This window comes from Tympanuchus pallidicinctus, unplaced genomic scaffold (assembly GCF_026119805.1).
Source record: "Tympanuchus pallidicinctus isolate F22 unplaced genomic scaffold, pur_lepc_1.0 scaffold2, whole genome shotgun sequence".
NCBI classification, from domain to species: domain Eukaryota; kingdom Metazoa; phylum Chordata; class Aves; order Galliformes; family Phasianidae; genus Tympanuchus; species Tympanuchus pallidicinctus.
In genome coordinates, this window is record NW_026294721.1 from 41,927,160 (window position 1) to 41,945,857 (window position 18,698).

The 18,698-nt window shown below is 41.1% G+C and overlaps 1 protein-coding gene across 11 annotated transcripts in view; it reads right to left on the reverse strand.

Moving 5' to 3' along the window:
- Positions 1 to 18,698, reverse strand: part of ADGRL3 (adhesion G protein-coupled receptor L3) — a 488,842-nt gene that overhangs the window by 129,008 nt on the left and 341,136 nt on the right. For 10 of the 11 annotated variants that reach the window (XM_052682231.1, XM_052682227.1, XM_052682223.1 and 7 more), the window contains exon 7: positions 14,336 to 14,416. The exons of the other annotated variant lie outside the window; for it this stretch is intronic. In XM_052682231.1, coding sequence (XP_052538191.1) covers positions 14,336 to 14,416 — 81 coding nt within the window. The remainder of the gene's footprint in view (positions 1 to 14,335; positions 14,417 to 18,698) is intronic. 11 annotated transcript variants of the gene reach the window in all.

Below are 18,698 nucleotides of genomic sequence, written 5' to 3' on the forward strand. Positions count from 1 at the left end.
GCTTCTTGTTTATGCCCAGCCTTTCCTGTTGTCATGATGGAGTGGTTAGGAGCAAAAATTCAACACCACTACCACAGTTCCCAGTGCCAGTTCAGGGTCTGCACGAGAATGAAGGGCTCCAACCGCATTTAGTGAGCGCTGACAGTGTAGCACTGATGCAGTACTATAGAATCATAGAATGTCCTGAGTTGGAAGTAACCCACAAGGATCATCATGTCCAAGTGCTGCTTCCTCACAGGACCATTGAAAATCAACCCATATTTCAGGCTTACTGCTATGACTGTTGCCCAGGAGAGCCTTCTGTGCTCACCATCCTCTGGTGAAGAGCCATTCGCCAACTCCTTCATCCCTCCCCTGACACAGCTACGTGCCATTCCCTCAGGCCCTGTCACTGTCACAGAGAGCAGATCTCAGCACTGCCCCTCTGCTTCCTATCAGGAGCTGTAGCCACCATGAGGCTTCTCCTCAGCCTCTTCTGCTCTGGGCTGAGCAAACCCAAGGACCTCAACTGTTCCTCATACATCTTGCCCTCCTTCATCAGCTGCATAGTCCTCTTTTGGACACGGTTTAATAGTTTTATGTCTTTTTTATATTGTGGTGCACAAGCCTAAACACAATGCTTAAGGAGAGATTGCACCAGCACAGAGCAGAGTGGGACAATCCCTTCCCTTGTCTGAGTAGAATATAAATTCCTCAAGAGAAGCCACGTCAATTGTGGGAATACAAGAAAAACTGTTCAGAGCAGAAGCTGTGGAGCAAGATAAACAGCATGAGAACCAAGGACTCCTCTAGAAGATGTAAGAACGTCTCACGGCTCTGACTGGAGAAGCGCCTGCATGAACGGTTGAAGAGTGTTTCATAGAATGCTCTGTAACATGTGAAGGTGGATGGGAAAGTTGTAGGGGTGGATGGGAAAGCTAGAAAAAGAAAACTTGTGACGGTATATAAGTGATATGAGAACTTGTAATAAACAGTTTGTATCGTTCACATCTGAGTCTGTGCATCAGATGCTGCAGTCAATGAAACCAGAAAGCTAGGATAAGGAGCTGTCTGTGTGACCATGCAGAGGCCCTACTTCTAAAAGCAAAGCCTGGAGGTGGCACTGTGAGCAGAAAGCCCCTACTGCTAATGGAGGCTCAGCTCCTGCCATTCTCTAGTCTCAGGCATTCATTTGCTCCAGTAATGAAAACCTCTGCTAAAAAATAGCTGTAGATTAGAAAAGGAATTAACCTCCAAGCAAAGGAGAAGCTTAATTAAGCATTGTTCTAACAGAAAACAGGGGAAATACAGGTTAAAAAAAAAAAAAAAAGACAAGAAAAGACAAGAGAAGACAAGACAGCTGCATAGACTTGATTCCAATTTCCCCTCTTGTAGGTCATTTTACCCAATGTAATTTCCTTTCTATATTTGGGCAGGCTCGTTACTGAGGAACTGCCCATTAACAGAAGGGGTTTTGTTGCTTTCCATTCACTCATACGTTTTTTTTTAATGCTCTGCATTATGAGTCCTCCATCAAAAAAGCAAAACAGATTTAAATTAGACTTTGGGAGTATGCCATTTCATAAACTTCTCCCTAAAGAGCTTCAGCTAATTAAACAAATGATTGCAAAATACTCACAGTGTCAACCCTGTCAGCTTATATGCAAAATATCTACTCCAAGCTACAGTTACTTAATCAAACACAATGTGGAGGAGCAATGTGCTTTAAAGATAAGCACAAGCCACTGGCCATAAGGGGGCATACACTTTGTAAAACCATGGGTGGATGATGGGGCCAAGGATGATGGGGACATTCCAGTCCACGGCCTTGGGAGTCAGCATGCACAGCTGCCTCAATCTGTCTAAAAGGGACAGGAGCAGAAGATACAAGGGGTCAGCTTGACAAGGAGACTTTGACAGACTGAGAAACATTAGTGATCTGTTCTCTCTCAATAGTTAGGCTGAGTTCTGTATCTCTGCCAAGAAAGCAGGCAAGGAGCAGTTAAGGATTCTCAAGGAGAAGTCTAGATTTTTGCTGTTAAATTGAAGCGACTTGGTGCGAAAGCTGGGAAGAAGAGAGTCAGTAGGAATGGCTGCTGAGGGTGGGAAAGCAGGAGGGTAAGTGTTGTGTTATTACCATGTGCTTAGTTGCTGGAGGTAGCAGTCTAGCAGCTGAAATTCCCAACTGTCCTAAGCTAAAGGGTTGGAGGAGGGCTATTCTAAACCTCTATATGTGTTACGTATAACGCAACACAGGCATTTAATCCTTCTCTTTCCAGCTCATCTAGCTTTCCACCACTCCCAGCTGCACGGCTTGCTCAACAAGCCCTCTGCTCTCACCCTCTCCCAAACCTTGCAGTCTGCTGTTACCCTCTCATAGCTCTCCCACTGGCCCCATCTCTAGACCACACCCTGGTAACATGTCACCCCAGACAGATCAGCTTTCCCTACATCTGTGTGTCTCAGAGTTCCTGCTATTTTCAGCACATGCTGCCTTTCCCTGAGAGCTTCTGCAGGGTCTTTTTCTCTTATCCAAATCTTTCCTCCTCACCTGAAGTGATGTTCCAGCTTCTGCTTCCCCTCCCAAATACTCTCTGAATGCAAAGTAATCTCTTCATCCATTCCATTTCCTTCTTTACAACACGTTTCCAGCATGAAGTACCCACTGCCTCTTAGTACTGACTTCTATTTGCCTTCCCACCTCTCTATCTACTCTCTTCTCCTGTATTTACTTTCTAAGTGAGTGAAACTTTCCAAGTCAGGCACCTTACTTTCTATGCTCGGGTGCACACAATGAGGTATAACGTGAATTATAATGGCTTTACTAGCAATATGCAATGCTAACTTTACTGAAGCCCTGTTATGGGTCATAGAATCCACTGTACAAGATTGGAGCAAAAAGCACTGTGTCCGTGGTCACCCAAGATGCTTCCAAGGACACTGTTCTTGTTGCATCAGCTACGTGCATGCTCATGCTGCAGGGTATGTGAGCACTCGGACAGGCTCCTAACCATTCAGCCCTCTGTCTGGCTGTTTCATGCCTTGGCAGCATTATTAATGAGAAAGCAGTTTGGAAAGCAGAAACTTGGTTCAGAGCGTTCCCTTAGGAAGAATGCCAAGATCCTTCCTTGTTTATTTTACTTGTTTTGTAAACATTTTTATAATACTCATCAATACAGTCTGTATAGCATATTTTTTAAAATACCCAGCATGGACATTACTATCTTCCTTGTGACTCTGGCCTTTTCTTTCACACACTGAAGTGAATGCATTATGTTGCCATTTTACTTTACGTATTGTGCTGTGTACTGCTTGATTGTAGGCTCTTAGTGAATCAACCTAACATTAAATGAATCAGAAGGTACCTAAATCACATAAAAGACACCAGCACTGGAAATGGCCAGGAAACAGGGATTAAGGATGAATGTTCTGTTTACATGATCAGAACACATTAAGGCATGAAAAATGCTGAGAAATTTTTCACTGAACATGTCTGGTAAAAGCATTTAGTTCGCTTCTGCCAAGTTTTCTCTTAGCCGGGCTGGTTCCAGATCCCTACTGCTAAGCAAATTAGAAGTTCAGTAAATAAATTCTGTCAATTGTTTGATTTTTTCACATTTTCTCTTGAATTCTCAAATTCAAGCTTAATTTATGTCTTTAAATGTGACCTACAATCTATGGAGTCTCTAATCGAAACAGTGCATTAACCTCATTTTTTTTTTCTCCTTAACTTTATCAACCTACAGAACCTAGCTTGCATAGTTATTATCACAAGATATTAACATAATGTACCCTTTCCTTAGCAACAGCTATAGTATCTGGGGAATGCAGCCCATAATAATACAGCTTGATCCAGAAGCACAATAAAATATAAATAAGCTTGTTACACTTCAGTGGCACACAGGATTCCACTGCAAAGGGCCTTCATGAATTTAGAAACCTCATCTTCTTTCTACTCCCAAACACAGATTTTGTAAAGGAAGATTTATGAACACACATTTCCTTTTATTCCAGAAAATGAAATGTAATTGTTTACTCAGTATTATTTTGCTGCATGTCTACTGCTAAATTTGTGGGCATAATAGAGGCACATGCACACATATCTGCGCAAAGCAGCACTCTTAATGAAATAAAGATGAAACCAGGATGTAGAGGAAATACAGCAAATGTAAAGGAGAGACTACCAGGAGAGCATCCATAATTGCGGTCATTTTTTTTATGAAGAAAGCACTACCAATTTTCTCCAGGAAAAATAAAGCTGCAATGAAGCAAAGGATAAACTTGCTACAGATTAGCATACTTAATCTAGAGCTGTCCATTCTTAAGAGTCCCAGTGTACCACATCTACAAAAGGAAAAAGGTAAGAGCTTGTTTGTCCCTTAGACCACACCCATGTGAGAGGAGAATTTCATGCAAACTCATATCAGCTGGAGGCTGATACGTTTGGCTGCACTAAGAGTATAGCCTAAACACAGAGCTAACATGTACAGGTGTCCTCATCTGGGTATGGGCAAAGTCTTCTCCATGCCCCATGTCCATTTAGTTCTTCCCACCCATGGCAGCTCCTTGGCCGACAGCCCCAGGGGCTGGATTGTGCCCTCACATCCCTTGGACCTCTAACTCTTGTAACTAATTTTACCAAACCAAATCTGTCTTTCTCAAAGGCAGTTGAGATATTTAAATACTGCTTCCTGAAGGTTTTCAGGGAGAATGAACTCTACTGAGCCAATGTGAAGGCAGTAATAAACCATTAGGATCTAGAAGACAGCAGTTCTTGTCTTCTGTGCAAATATCATGGTTATCATAATATCATGCCAAATTTACTTGGCTGAAAAGCTTAAATAACAAAACCTCTTAAGAGAGAGCCAAGACACAATCTTAACAACAAGGCTTCGTAATGCTTATCTGTTAATCAGTATTTACCATGCATTTACTGAGATTTCCAAAAGATCTTTTCAGGAGCTGGGTACCCAATTCATTGGAATACATCTCTTTCTGAACAGATTGTAACACATCACTAGAATTCTCCTGTACAGAACAATATAAAAAGGGAAGAATAAAAATTCAACAATTCATTTTCAGGAAATTCAAGGGCTGAACTGGACTCTAAAACCAAGCACATTAGAAGGAACTGGAAAACTGACTGCTTGCTGGAAGTATCTTTTTTTCCAACAGTTTCTGATTCAACTCCAAATAATTCCAAGTGCCAAATGCTGTAGAAAAGCACTACTGTTTAGCAACAGAAAATACCACCGCATAGCTCCCTGGAGAGCCACCATATGAACACAAAAACTCATCTTTTGACTCAATGCTGTCAACAGCATGTGTGAATCTAACATGATTTGCTCGTATGGGAAATTGGTTGATTTTCTAGAAACGCCCAGCACGAGTCTGATGAACTTCAGTGAGATTACACCAAACTTGATAATGACTATTAAAACACTTCTATGCTTTATTGGAAGGCAGCCAGTCTCCATTAGAACAGCCCAAGTCTTTACCAGCTGACTTTCCTAACTTATCTCATACTTGCATCTAGGCACAGCAACAGGGTCGCTTTGGATCACTTTTGTCAACTAATTTGCTACCAACGAGTGCAGTGGGACATGACTTATTGAAAGGATTGAACATGTTTTTTCCTGACCTAACTCCATACCACAGATTTTATTGAAACTAACCCCAAACTTACATTTCTTACATTACTTTTGCAAAGGAGAAAAGATCTTCCAAGGGACACTGAATTTTCTAGAAGTTCTTTTTGGTGATTAAAAGCTCTAATATAACAGCAACATTAAAGAAAACGTAGGAAAAAAAAAAACAAAAAAAAAAACCAAAACATTTGCCAGTAGAAAATGCTATAGATGTAACACAATATTCCACCACTTCAAATATTTTAGCATATGTGCCATTCAGAAATCCAAGTTACAAGTCCAGGAAGCATTAAAATTTTGTTCGGTAAACATAGCATTTATTATCTAGTCTAAAAATAATTTCATTCTGGCAATGGAAAACTCTACCAGACACTAAGAAGTCATCTGCTACTACAAATAGTATTAACTGGGTAATTTTTCATCCAGTGAAAAATTTTTCATCTCAGTGAAGAATAAAACAAACACTACCTCTTGTAGCTGCAATGGAATAAAATCTGTTTTCTAACTCAGTAACTGCACCAAAGTACTGCCACATTAGGAGTGGCTTCCTAACTGTACTGCTAACAAACTGTCTTGCAGATTCAGAGTATCAATTTGTTCACTCCTGGAATTCTCTACCACTCAAACAAGGCTGTATATTAAAAAAAAAAAAAATTAAAAAAAAAGTCCTATAAATGTATAAAAGACCTTTCGTAATGAGATTCGCATCTCTCTGATCCTTGGAATTTTAAATTCTTGTTAATATCCACAAGTCCTGTCCAGAACAATCCCCATTACCCCCTATACCCCTTTTCAGGTGATGATGACATACTTCATCATGTACATCACAGAGTGCTTTTACAAGTAGGCCTCACATGACGTAAGAAGCAGGACCTGGCAAACGACACAAACAGCATGGCAGATATAACCTTTCCTGGGCTACACTCTTCAGTGATGGCAGCAAGTTCCTGCAGGAAACGTTATCTCAGATTGTGCACCTTTTAGCATCTCTGAATGGGCAAAGTGAAGACCAGTTACGCCTTCTAATCAAATTGCTACAGACTGATATCATTCTCTTCTAAATAGGCACGTGGTTTTGGAATTTGGTGGACCTGAAATTTCATCTCTTGTATGATTTATTTGCTATCTTCTCCCATTACACAAATATAAATATAACAGGCATTTTTTTCTGCAGCCCTGAAGTGATTCAGAATTAATACCAGATGACAAAATGGACTGTGTACCAGGAGGGGAAAAGTTACAGTAAAAGCTCCTTCCCATTAATGGGGCCATTCATTCATAAGGCCACTATTCCACAGGGAAGCTGGACATAAATTATGGATCTGACATCTAGTTATAGACGATTATATCTGACATAATGAAGTTATAATGGAAGGAGTTTGCACATTGTTTGGTTATTAAGTGCCCATTTCTTGTCCCTGCACCAGGTGCAATGGTGATAGGCCGTACAAATCATCCAGAAGAAATGCCAAAATGGGCTCCCTTACTGATAAAGCACCACACATGTTTATTAATTTAACAGCTTGTCTTATGTCTCCCCCATCTGCTCATTTAAAACAGTTATTTGCCCTATAAATATTTCAGAAAAAGAAGTGTAGCCAAAAATTAGTCTGGCAGAAAATGGAAAAAAAAAAAAGTTTGAGAAGAGTCTCATGCTGTATGCAGTGTTGCATTCATTTTCCACATTGAATTAGTTCAACAGCTTTTTCTCAAGCTGGTAATAGGACATTCACTTTGGATTAGTGATGCTTGAGGGTGTACTGCCAGGGCTGGCTCTGCTTTCCAGCTGTTACCACTGCTGGGCAGGTGAGAACCTCCCCCACTGATAGTGAGTGGCACGACTCAGTACACTGGAAAATGAAACCTATTGTCAAAACAATCTCCTGAGTAAGGCATCTCTGTCCACTTTGCACATATCAGATCATACTGTATCTTGAAAAAGCCTAAAAATAATAACAATTCAAGGCACTTTAAATCACATTTTATGCTAATCTCCATAGAGAAGCTCCTATGCAAGGAGGCAGCTAGTTGGTTAAAAAAAAAAAAAGCAAGTTAAAATGTTGGGTTTTTTTTTAAGACTTGTAGGAATAACGTAAAAGGTGTTAAACATCACTCAGACTCCTTCTTCCCTTCAATTCCTTAAATATTTTCAAGTGTAAATACTTTGAACAGTTCCCACCAGCATATGCGATTTAGCACTCCTCCTTGAGAGACTTTGTTAGCTCCGGCTTTCTGCTGGAGAGAACGCTGTTATCTTATAAATAAACAGCAATGCCCTGAGGTCCTCCTCTGCTATGAAAACACACATTCCAAAGAAATAAGAGCAACAGTTCAACACCAGACTAAAAAGAAATCGGTGAACAGCATGCAATTAACTTTCTCTGACTATGGATTAGCTATAGGACAGAAAGAGGGCCTTGCTGATCATAACAAGCCAACAGGAGGGCTCTTGGCTTGCTGCAGGATTTCCAGGAGCTCTGACCACTCTGGACATGATGCCAGTTATCATCACTCACAATACCTGGATGAGGAATTTATGAATATTGAGCATGGCCTATGTTTAAAGCATCTGCCTGCTTCAGGGAAATCAGAATACCCAGGAAGATGGACGTTTCAGAACAAATCTGAACTGTGACAACAGATTTTTGAAGAGCTGTGGATAAGACTGAGAAAAGCATCATATACTTTTATCAGAGCTTACTCTCCATTATCTTCACAACTCTCTATCATTACACTGAGCTGTTTAAAGACTCATCTCCAGTGCAGAAACTGAAGCCTTTAAATGAGTTGCCCATCATGACAAAAAGTTGAGTTCAAGTGAAAAATAAATAATCCAGCAAATGATTCTATACATAAGCCTTCAAAGTAAGACAGCTCAAAATTCACTGCACATGTAATGCTCACAGTCATGGAGAAACCTTTCCAACGACAGTAGCTTTACAGTGAGCTTACTGTGAATGGTCACCTCCAAATAACTGGTGAAACACCAGTTCTCAGATGAGAAAATTCTGCATATGTTTCTCTTGCTTGTTGCAATCAATGAGTGTTTATTCCCCAGCTCGGGAGGAACGAGATCCTGTGGTGGTGTGCACACAGTGGTTGTAAAAGAAAAGCCCCAAGAGCAGTCATTGTTGGAGAAAAGGCTGAGCAAAAGCAAAGAAAACAACAGGAGACAGATGAAGGGTGAGACATCATATAGCAACCCAGCATTGGATGGGAACAAGGGAATAAGCTGCCAAGCATGGGAGACCCTGACCACCAGCCAGTGCATGATCTCATCATGGCTCTAAAGTGGTGAAATAGCCTCTCACTTGGACACCTCCTCCTGAAATATGGCAGGAAAGTAATTTTGCCTTAAGAATCAGAAAAATGTGTTACTGTAAATAACTAACCCTAAAGGGAAGGAGCAAGGTTAAGTATAATTGGGATCTGGAAGAAAAGCAGAGGGACACTGTAAAGGACTCCCAGGCTGAGTAAATTAAGGAGGCTTGAGCAAAAACGGAAAAATCCTGGAAGGAATTAGGAGGTATCTGGCCACCATCAGCTCTGAGCAGAAACATCCAAACAGCACATCACTCTCGTAGCCTTGAAAACAGGAGAGGAAAGCAGGACAGTGGGTGTTTCAGGGCCTGGCGAGCATGAGACATGTGGCTCTGTGCATCGGCTTCAGTTATCACAGGAAGCGCCACAGGGCCACACTGCGCTTTGTCCCCCTTTCTGGGTCTGGGAAGGAAGGAGTGCTGGGCTCTGCAACCAGCCCTGCTGGTAACTGGCTGTCACATCCTCCCACATCATCTGCAAAACCAGCGACCTTTTGAGGGACCTTTGGGAGGAGGAAAAAAAAGGCCCAGAATGTGTGCATCCCAAAACCTGATCTATTTTTGGTAATAAGATTTTGCAGTGCTTCTGATGCTCAGGAGTGGTTGACTATTCCTCAGACTTTGCAAATGTAAAGAAGAAAAATGATAAAGTGGGCCCAGCTTTTGAGGGAAAGATGCATAAAGGGGCACACCGCTGAGCTGGAGAGAAAGGAAGAAAAACAGCAAAACCTCTGCTTGTCTCCCTGATAGCAAATCCAACAGGATTTCCTATAAAAGAGATTCTGTGCCTAAGGAAGCTGAACCATGTAACTGAGATTTACAGGAAAACAGTCCGATACCTGAGCTGGGACCAGAACAACCTGCTTGCTTGAGAAATACACATGGAAGGGTCAGAAACCTCCCATCTCTCCTTTATTTGCTATATATTAGCAGAGCTGGGGAGCAATAAATGGTGTTGCTAATAATTTCTTGTTTTGGAAACACACTGACTTTAAGTGTATTAATCTCCAAGACAACTACTCCCCTTGAGCTTTGATTTTGAAGGAAACCTTTGCAAAATGCTAGCTCAATGTGGGAGGAGAGCTTCTTGGACTGCCTAGTTCTAAAAGCCAGACATATATTTCATGTTTAATATGACTCCACATATGCACCCAAATCTGCTTCAATAAAGCTTTATAAATAGTTTTAGTGTGTGGATTCGGTAAGTTTAATTCACTCTATCTACTGTATTTTAGTACCTGGTGGAAACTCAGTCCAAATGTTAAATTTAATTTATTGCTATATATGATAATTCCATTGAATTTCTTTCTAAGGCAGTGTATCAGAATCACCCTTATCTGTGAAATTCCTTGCTATTATCAGTAACCAATGATCCATTTTTAAACATAGGTTTAATTCTCAGCCTATGAGATCACAAGTATGACTACAAGAAAGGGTTTGGTGCCATAGTACAATGATTGACAGCTACAGCTCAGTAAAACAGGACTGCTCAAGTGAAAGAAAGGTTCTTGGAACACTGTTGGCTACCCACGGAAGACAGGGAACAGAGCTCACCAAGGTAAGTAGATTCTCTTTATACACTAGCCTCAACATGGGAGGCTTAAGAGATTGGAGAACAGCCCTCTGGAAAAGGGATTTGAGCATTCTTGTTGATGATAAGTTGGATCTGAGACAGCAATGTATCCTGTAGACAAATGACTAACCATACCCTGGGGTGCTCCAGACCCAGCACTGCCACCGAGCGAGGGTAGGGGTTGTTTCACTCTGCTCTGCACTGTGCAGCCTCACCTCCAGCACTGGGTGCAGTTTTGTGTGCCACGATACAAGAAGGACAAAAAAAAAACTATTAGGGATCATCCAAAGGAGGCCTACGAAGATGATTCTATGATTTCAAAATCTAGCCACCAGTTCCTAGCTTGCATCATCATCGGGACCATGCATGATGAAGACACAACTTTGTGACCGCTTTGGTAACCCCACGGCATTTTACTTATATTCAGTGGTCCAAGAACTTATCTATCCCTGGAATCATTCTGCATATGGACAGTGTAAACAGGTGAGTATAAGTAATGCACCTGAATCATCAGACTGAGAGGAAGTATAAAAATAATGGTTAACAATGCTTCATATATGGAACTAATTTGAAAGTACTCTCAAATTAAAAAGGGGGTGGGTAAAAATCAGCGTCTTGTTTCAAATGCTGATACAGCACTTTATTTCTATTAAGTGATTTACGGTGTCATTACTGCATTACTGTACAGAGCAGTGGCTCAGAGTAATTACCCTGTAATGTATGATGACACTAATGTACTAGTAAACTACTGGAGTTTATACTCTATTCAGCACGAGCATCAGGACTCTGAAAGGCAGGTAAAAATGCTCTGCATGCATAAACAATGTGGGTAAATGTCACCAGCGATAAAATTTTTAAAAAGGAGAAGGAAGAAGCAGTTACCAATAAATCTGCCAGCCGAGAATTGCAACTGCATAGACCTACAACAGTGCTAAATCTGTACAGTTTTTAATACAGGAAGGAAAGATGTCTTTATATCCTTAACCTGGCTCAATTTTCATTTATTACAATTAAAACTGTAAGGTGGCTATCACCTATGTTCTTTTTGTCACTTTAAGTGCAACACTGACCAGTAGCTGGTGTTCAGCTCAGTGTTCGGAAGAACATGGAAGGGAAATGAAGGGCATCAAAGCAACTAAAGCATTCAGTGGTTTATGTTCACTGTTGTAAACTGGTACTCTATATTTAAAGTCCCAGTTATTGAAATTGTGGAGAATCAACAATTGCTTCATGATAAAGGTTGTTTCGTCCTCCTTTTTTTTTTAAATACACCTTGTGGCAATGGGATAAAGCTTGAAACACAGCTTGAAAGCTGAGTGTGTCCCATAGTCTCAGAAAATGTAGCCCAAAAAAGAGCCACTTTATAACTGCTCCATGCTTAGAAAAAAACTAACAAACAAAAAATCACACCAGGATTTTTAGAATGTCCTAATGGATTTTGGGCACTGAGGCTGGAAATGAGGCAGCATATGCATAGCTAGATGTACATGTCCCAGGGCCAAAGGAAAGCCTTGCTCTTCCTCAGGAGACAGTACCAATTACCATATTTTTAACACCCCCCCAGACACCAGCTAATGGATTGGCTGCCTCCCTGGTTCTCTCCCATTAAATTACAAAAGGGATTCAAGTCCTTCTACCAGCATGTGGCACCAGCAACATAATTCCTTCCACACTAAGCAGTCCTTTCTTTAAAATGTCTCAGTTGGGGGGTGGATAGCCCAGTGGAAGCAGTTAATGCAGCAGTTTATGTTGAGCAAACTCTATTTTACCTTCTCTGCAAGTGCTGCAACTGTTCTGCGTGATAGACATTGCCCTGCTCCTGTTGGCAGTGGCATTCATCTTGCAGAGGTAGCTATGCCCTCCCAAATGGCAGATTACTGAAGGTTTTTGATAATCCTTAGCTCTTTTACCTTGGAGAAAGTAAGGCACAGCATCATCTTTGCAGTTTTTTCATTCTCCTTGCTGTTTCATTCCATATAGGCTGCTTCAGACTCCATGACAAAGATGTATACTGACCTATTCTAATTAAGTTCTGAATCATTACACTCAACATCAAAGTAGGATTTGAGTGAGAAGGTCCTGAAATTCCTGTCTGTTTCTGCTTTATTGGAGTGCTTTGCTAAAAAATCTGCTTTTGGCTGGCAAGTTTTATTATAAACCTTGAGGTTTTCATGTAGCTTAGAATAAGTTGACAATTTCATATGTGTCAAATCTCATCTTAGGGTGTACCTCACCCAAAAATGAATGGAAGCTGTAGACTGCCAGGAGACTGTATGTGATCGATCTGACTCACAACAAGACTAACTTTGGAGACAGCACCGTGAATCCAGCATCATCTGCCCTCCAGAACATAGTTCTACCTCATAGAGATGCAAGAGGAGCTAGCAATGAATAATTGTGCTGAGGCTGGTTTTGTATAGCAAGAGTCAATTCCTTCATTTTCATTACTTCATCAGCTGAGAAAACACATTCACACTTACAAAGGGAAACAAACATTTACTTGATCGAATTATGGCTCAAGACACATGGATGGTGATGGAAAAGCTCACTTGAACTTAAGACAGCCTTTCATACCAAGTGCATTAATGGTATGCTTTCATTTAGACTACAAAGTCCTTCGGCTACTGGAGGTGTAGGGATATGTTTGCAGTTGCAGCTGCAATTCACTGACACAAAGGTTGTTCTGTCTCTGAGAATATTAGAAATGCACAAAGAAGTGAAATTCAGAGGACAGATTTTTTCATATAATGTAATGACAGTGAACCTATCCAGATTAATCTTTCATTAACATATTTTTCAAGCACATATTTTAGAGAAACATATACCCACACAAACGTGCTCTCAGCCTTACAGTACTTAGGCAGAACAGCAAAACCACTACAAAGGACAAGCCCATACCTTTTCTGCCACTGCAACATGCAAGAGCAGGAGAAGGGAACAAAACAAAACAAACAAAAACCCCTAATCTATAGTGTTATCTGCCTGCTAGCACGCTTTGGCTGCCATATTTCCTCCCATTCCTTTCTTCCATAACACTCCTTGTGTTTGTTGTTCCTACACATTCCTGAAGCCGATCAAGAAATCTCTTCATATGCTGCTTGATTTGTAGCAGTGAATGCATACTCTGGGTCTGAGCCCATTTCCACAGGCCATGGGGAATCCTCCAGTGAGGATTCATCACAATGCAGCTAGGTGAAGATCCTCTAAATCAGGCTGAGAAATCAAAGGCTCACTTTCGTATCACCTTATTTTCACAATTCAACAGAGGCACATATCTTAGCAGAGCTACTCTGGGTTCAGTCCACACATATTAGCTACTAATTAGGTATCCTAAAACTGGAGTCATCCTCTAGAGTTACCATGTCTCTCTACCAATTTTGAAAAAATCCCTGATAATGGTAACATGGATGGAATCCAGGACTGAACTGCTGCAAAATACCTATATACCTTCACTCACCTGAAGGCAGCTGAAATATGCTCTTTTGTATACTGCTACAAGTCCCCTTTGCCTGTGCACTACAATTAGAAAGGAAATGCAGCATGCAGAGGTAAGAGCTGAAGTTAACATATCCCAGAAGTGAACTAGTGGAGAAAGCAATGTGACTTGTGAACAAAATGGTGTACTCAAAGCTACATAATATGGCATATGGGACACAGTTCTCTCTCATACAATACTTCCATAGGAAATTATTTGCTCCTGAGCACTTGCATGAAGCATGCTAACTGCAGCTACTCAATGAACAAATGAATGACATACACTCATGTATTTGGCCCTTTCACAATGCACATGCATGGAGACTGCACCTCTGACTCACCCTTAGATGGTGGTCGCTCCAGATCCGAATCGAGGTGGATTGGCGGGGCAATATAGGAAACCTGCCCATGGTGAGCCTGCCCTGTGGACAAATAAGTTTTTTAGTTGTGCTGTTTTCTACAGAAATCTATTAGGTTATAATTGAACATACAACATTTTTGTGGCCCAGGACTCAGAACAGGTTTGTATTTTTTCTAAAGCACATTTTTCACATACACTAATGTTCAAAAGGAAGATGAACTTCCATTTTGTAGAGGCATCTACTCAGAACTTATACCTGTTTTACCATGTACATTTTGCACAATGTTCTCTTAAGGGGCCGTATGCCACAGAAGTCAACCGGTTTCACAGAAACCCATTCAATGTGTTAATTTCACTCTAAGAGGCAAACTAGTAGATCTGTGTCACAAAAATTTCTGAAGGAAGTATGGTATGAAGTACAACTGCATCTGTTTGTCCCATCTGCAGAAGATACAGATACTGCTTTGTGGAGCTTAGCGTTGCTTTCACTTGAATGGAAGCTTTTCTGTTCTCAACACTGCCATGCAGCTTCCCAGTAGGTAGAGACTCAATTCTTCTCCAGTAATTTGGAAGCAACTATATCAAGAAACTTTTATTTATAATAAAAAACATGTTGTTATAATTCATCTATTTACTGTAACAATTTACAGGGTTGTTAATCTCTTTTTCTAAACATGGAAAGTTAATGACACATAGATTACGATAACAGCTAGAGTAACCTTCCTGTTTCAAGTAATATTCGTGCTGCAATAAAAGCAGTTGATTCCTCTTATGAGGCACATTCCAAATAATTAATATGGCTCCCTGTTGACACTTGCTGTTGTTGCTCCAAGCAATTTCCAAGCTAGCATCACAAGCAGCAGAGCAGTGATACACTCTTCAGGCTTCTTTATAATGAAATCCAGGAATACCATGAGAACAGTATGCTAGTGTACATAATATGTTGAGAACATCTCTTCAGGGGTATAAAATATTAATGGAAAAGAGGGAGGAGGGGTAAAGCATGTTTAAGTGGACAGTACATATTTACTGCTTTACACTGAAGCTGACTTATAATTTGCATTATTAGCCATACAACAACTGGACTTATTTAGGTTTAAAATCTAATGACACACCATAAATTCCATATTTGCTTTTAAGTGTTTTAACATGGGAAATTTGCTTCAGGCAGACCCATAGCTAATAATGACTTACCCTGCTTTCCTCTTCTCGTTTCTATGTTAAAAATCCATTTAATGTCATTAATGAATACAAGTCATCATCTAATAGCTGATTGGTTCTGCAGTGGAAATAGGAAGCCTGCTCTACTCCATGCTGCTCAAAGTGCAGATCAGTATCCTAATAACTATGCAACAGGCTCCTCGTTTGCTGCATCCCAGACACTACCAAAATGCAAAATAACTGAGGTTGGAAGAGACTTGTGGAAATTGCTAGTCCAGTCCAAGGACAGCAAAAGTTAATTGCTCAGAACTGCATCCATTTCGGGTTTGAAGATTTCCAATATGAGGGAATCTGCAATCTCTCTGGGCAACCTGTGCCAGTGCTCAGTTACTTGCACAGGAAAAAAAAAAAACAAAAAAGCAAAGAAAAAGCAGCTTATTCTTACAGAATCACAAAGTTTGGAAAAGACTTCCAAAGATCATCTAGTCCAAATGTCAATCATTATGTTCAAATGGAATTTTTTGTTTTTCAGTCTGCGCCCACTGCCTCTTGCCCTATCACTGGATGCATCTGAAAAGAGTTTGGTTTTGTACTCTTTATTCTCCACCTCTGCACTCCAATCAGGAAGCTAGGCACATCAATAAGTTGCCTCTGGACCACGCCTGCTCCAAGTGGAACAGTCCCAACTCTCTCATAGAGAGATGCTTCAATCCTTTTATCATCTTACTGGATTGATGCCAGTAAGTCCTTATCTCTCTTGTACTGAGAAACCCAGAACCAGGCCCATAATCCAGGTGCATTCCCATCAGTGCTGAGCAGAGGGGCAGGATCACTTCCCTCAATCTGCTGGCAATGCACTGCCTAATGCAGTCCAGCATTCTGGTGGCCTTTTCTGTCCCATGGGCACATTGCTAGCACATCTTTTTTTTCCCCCTCATCAAGTCCCTTCTTGGGACCAAGTGATCCCTAATACAAAGAATGAATAATTCTCCCGTTTTGAAGGGTTAGGTTGGAGTAAAGAAGACGTGCACAGTATAAAAGATTGCTAAATATCTGCAAGTTTGCTTAGACATTCATTATGATTCAGTAGTAACTGTAGAATTTATGAACATTTATGAATGTTTTATAAAAGCTTTTACCTAATATGGAGGAAGCAGTAGCATCAAATGCTTACTTGTGACAAATGAAACAAGTTGCTGAAAGCTTTTGTCTACTTGTTGCTGATACAAAACATACCTCTTCCAAAAAATATCAAACTTGACTCCTGTCAGACAGTATGCTTTTCAAAATGCTAAAAAAATCAAATTTTAAGTGTTACTACTTTATATAAAAGCAATGCATACAACACTTGTGCTACATTTTCTGGGCACGAATACCAACTTAGTCTTGAGACTCATCAGTCTTTCCATATGAGAAACAAAATCTCTCCAGCTCTCCACTGCTATCTGTGGCCCACATTATGCGTTCACGATCTAGATCCCTTGCAAACCTTCTTGTTAATCAACAGAATCACATTTTTTCATTGATTTTACTATTACTGGCAATGGTGACATCTGAGGGGGCTGAGGGAAGAGAGCCAAGGGGCAGTGGCTGAAGAAGGCCTCAGCAGTAGTAATGTTGCACAAGTACACAGAGGAAACTTACGTCAGGGGACAAAACTTGATTACCAAAGTAATGAGTCCTTCCAGATTTAACAGTATTAAACGTTTTCCCAATGACTCATAGGACTACAGAATATCCCAAGTTGGAAGGGACCCATTAGAATCACAGAGTCCAACTCTTGGCTCCATGCAGGACCACCCAAAATTAAATAACACGTTAAATAACACTACTCCATTGAATAACATAATTTTGCCTAATGAAACAATGTAAGATCTTGAGGATGATGTCACTGGCACAGCTCAAGTCAGTCACAAAGACTGACAGAACTAGTTTTTTCCAAATTATACCAATTCCTGCCCATTTTATATGAATTTAGCAGTTCTGGATGCTTACCTCAAGCCTCAGCTCTAGGACTGAGCATCCCCAGGCAATCCCCCCTCTCCAGGTCCAGCTATAGCAAAGAAACACTTGGAAAGGAGAATGTGTAAATCTTATAAAAAGAGGGTAGAAGCACTCAACCTTTCCCTCTTCAAGTCCCCTGGTTCTTTAGCTGTCTTCTGTACATGCTGGGTTTGCACAGCAGACCTTGTAGCACCGTAAAGTGGGACATGGGCCTCCCGTGCTCACATGACCGTCTCTCCGTCTATTAAGCTTTGATGCACAACTGCACATCTATTACTTCAGAAGTCTATTTGATCTCCCTCAAAAGCCTGAAGAGCTGCCCACAGGCTAGCCACTTCCGAGATGTTGCTCAGGTATCTGTGCCTATGGGAGAGGAAACAGATCGTTTCATGCCCTTCCCAAATGTTATGGAACACTCCAAAAATAACTGCACCTCTTCAAATTAGTGGGCCAATTTTAATAATTAAAAAAAAGAAGAAGAAGAAAAAAAGCCTATTTCTAAAAAAATACCAAAGGTCAAGATGCCTCTCTTGCTGATGGAAAGCTGGGCTTGCCTTGTATTACCAACAGCTTGCACGGCCCTCTCCAAATCCCACTCTGACTATAACCATCTGGTGTTTCAGCAGCCGGCTCTCAGGTAAAAAAGTAAACAGCAATCAAATGTAATCATCAAAGTAACACGTGATGAAGTTGCCAATTTTGTATCTAATTGCTTCAGTCAGGCTCCGTTTCCTTTACTCTTCTTGCCTGTGAGGAGCAGCCGCCATCATGGCTGGTTCAGTAGGGCGGATAGGAATGGCTGACAGCACGCAGCCATCCTGTAAGCAGCAGGAGAGGGGCAGAGAGGCCCTTGTGCCATGTGATCGGCTGAAAAAAAGAAGGGTTAATGCTGGAGTGCCACCGCAGTTTGCTTCCTCTCCCTCTCTGCTGCTTTTTTGCATAGCGTGCTGCAAGGATTCAGGCCTGGCCAACACTGCATAAACATCAACAATGCTGTTTTTGCCAGCGGCTTTCATGCTCTCACTGGCACGTCCAGTCAGCCAGCACAGCTCGGCTCTGCTCCTTCCTGCTGCAGCACAAACTCTCAGGTGAGGCAGAGTGAGCGCCGAGCTCGGCGTGGGCACCCCAAAGGCCCTGCCTTCTGAGTGCGAGGTCTCTCTCTCCACTCAGTAGCCGCC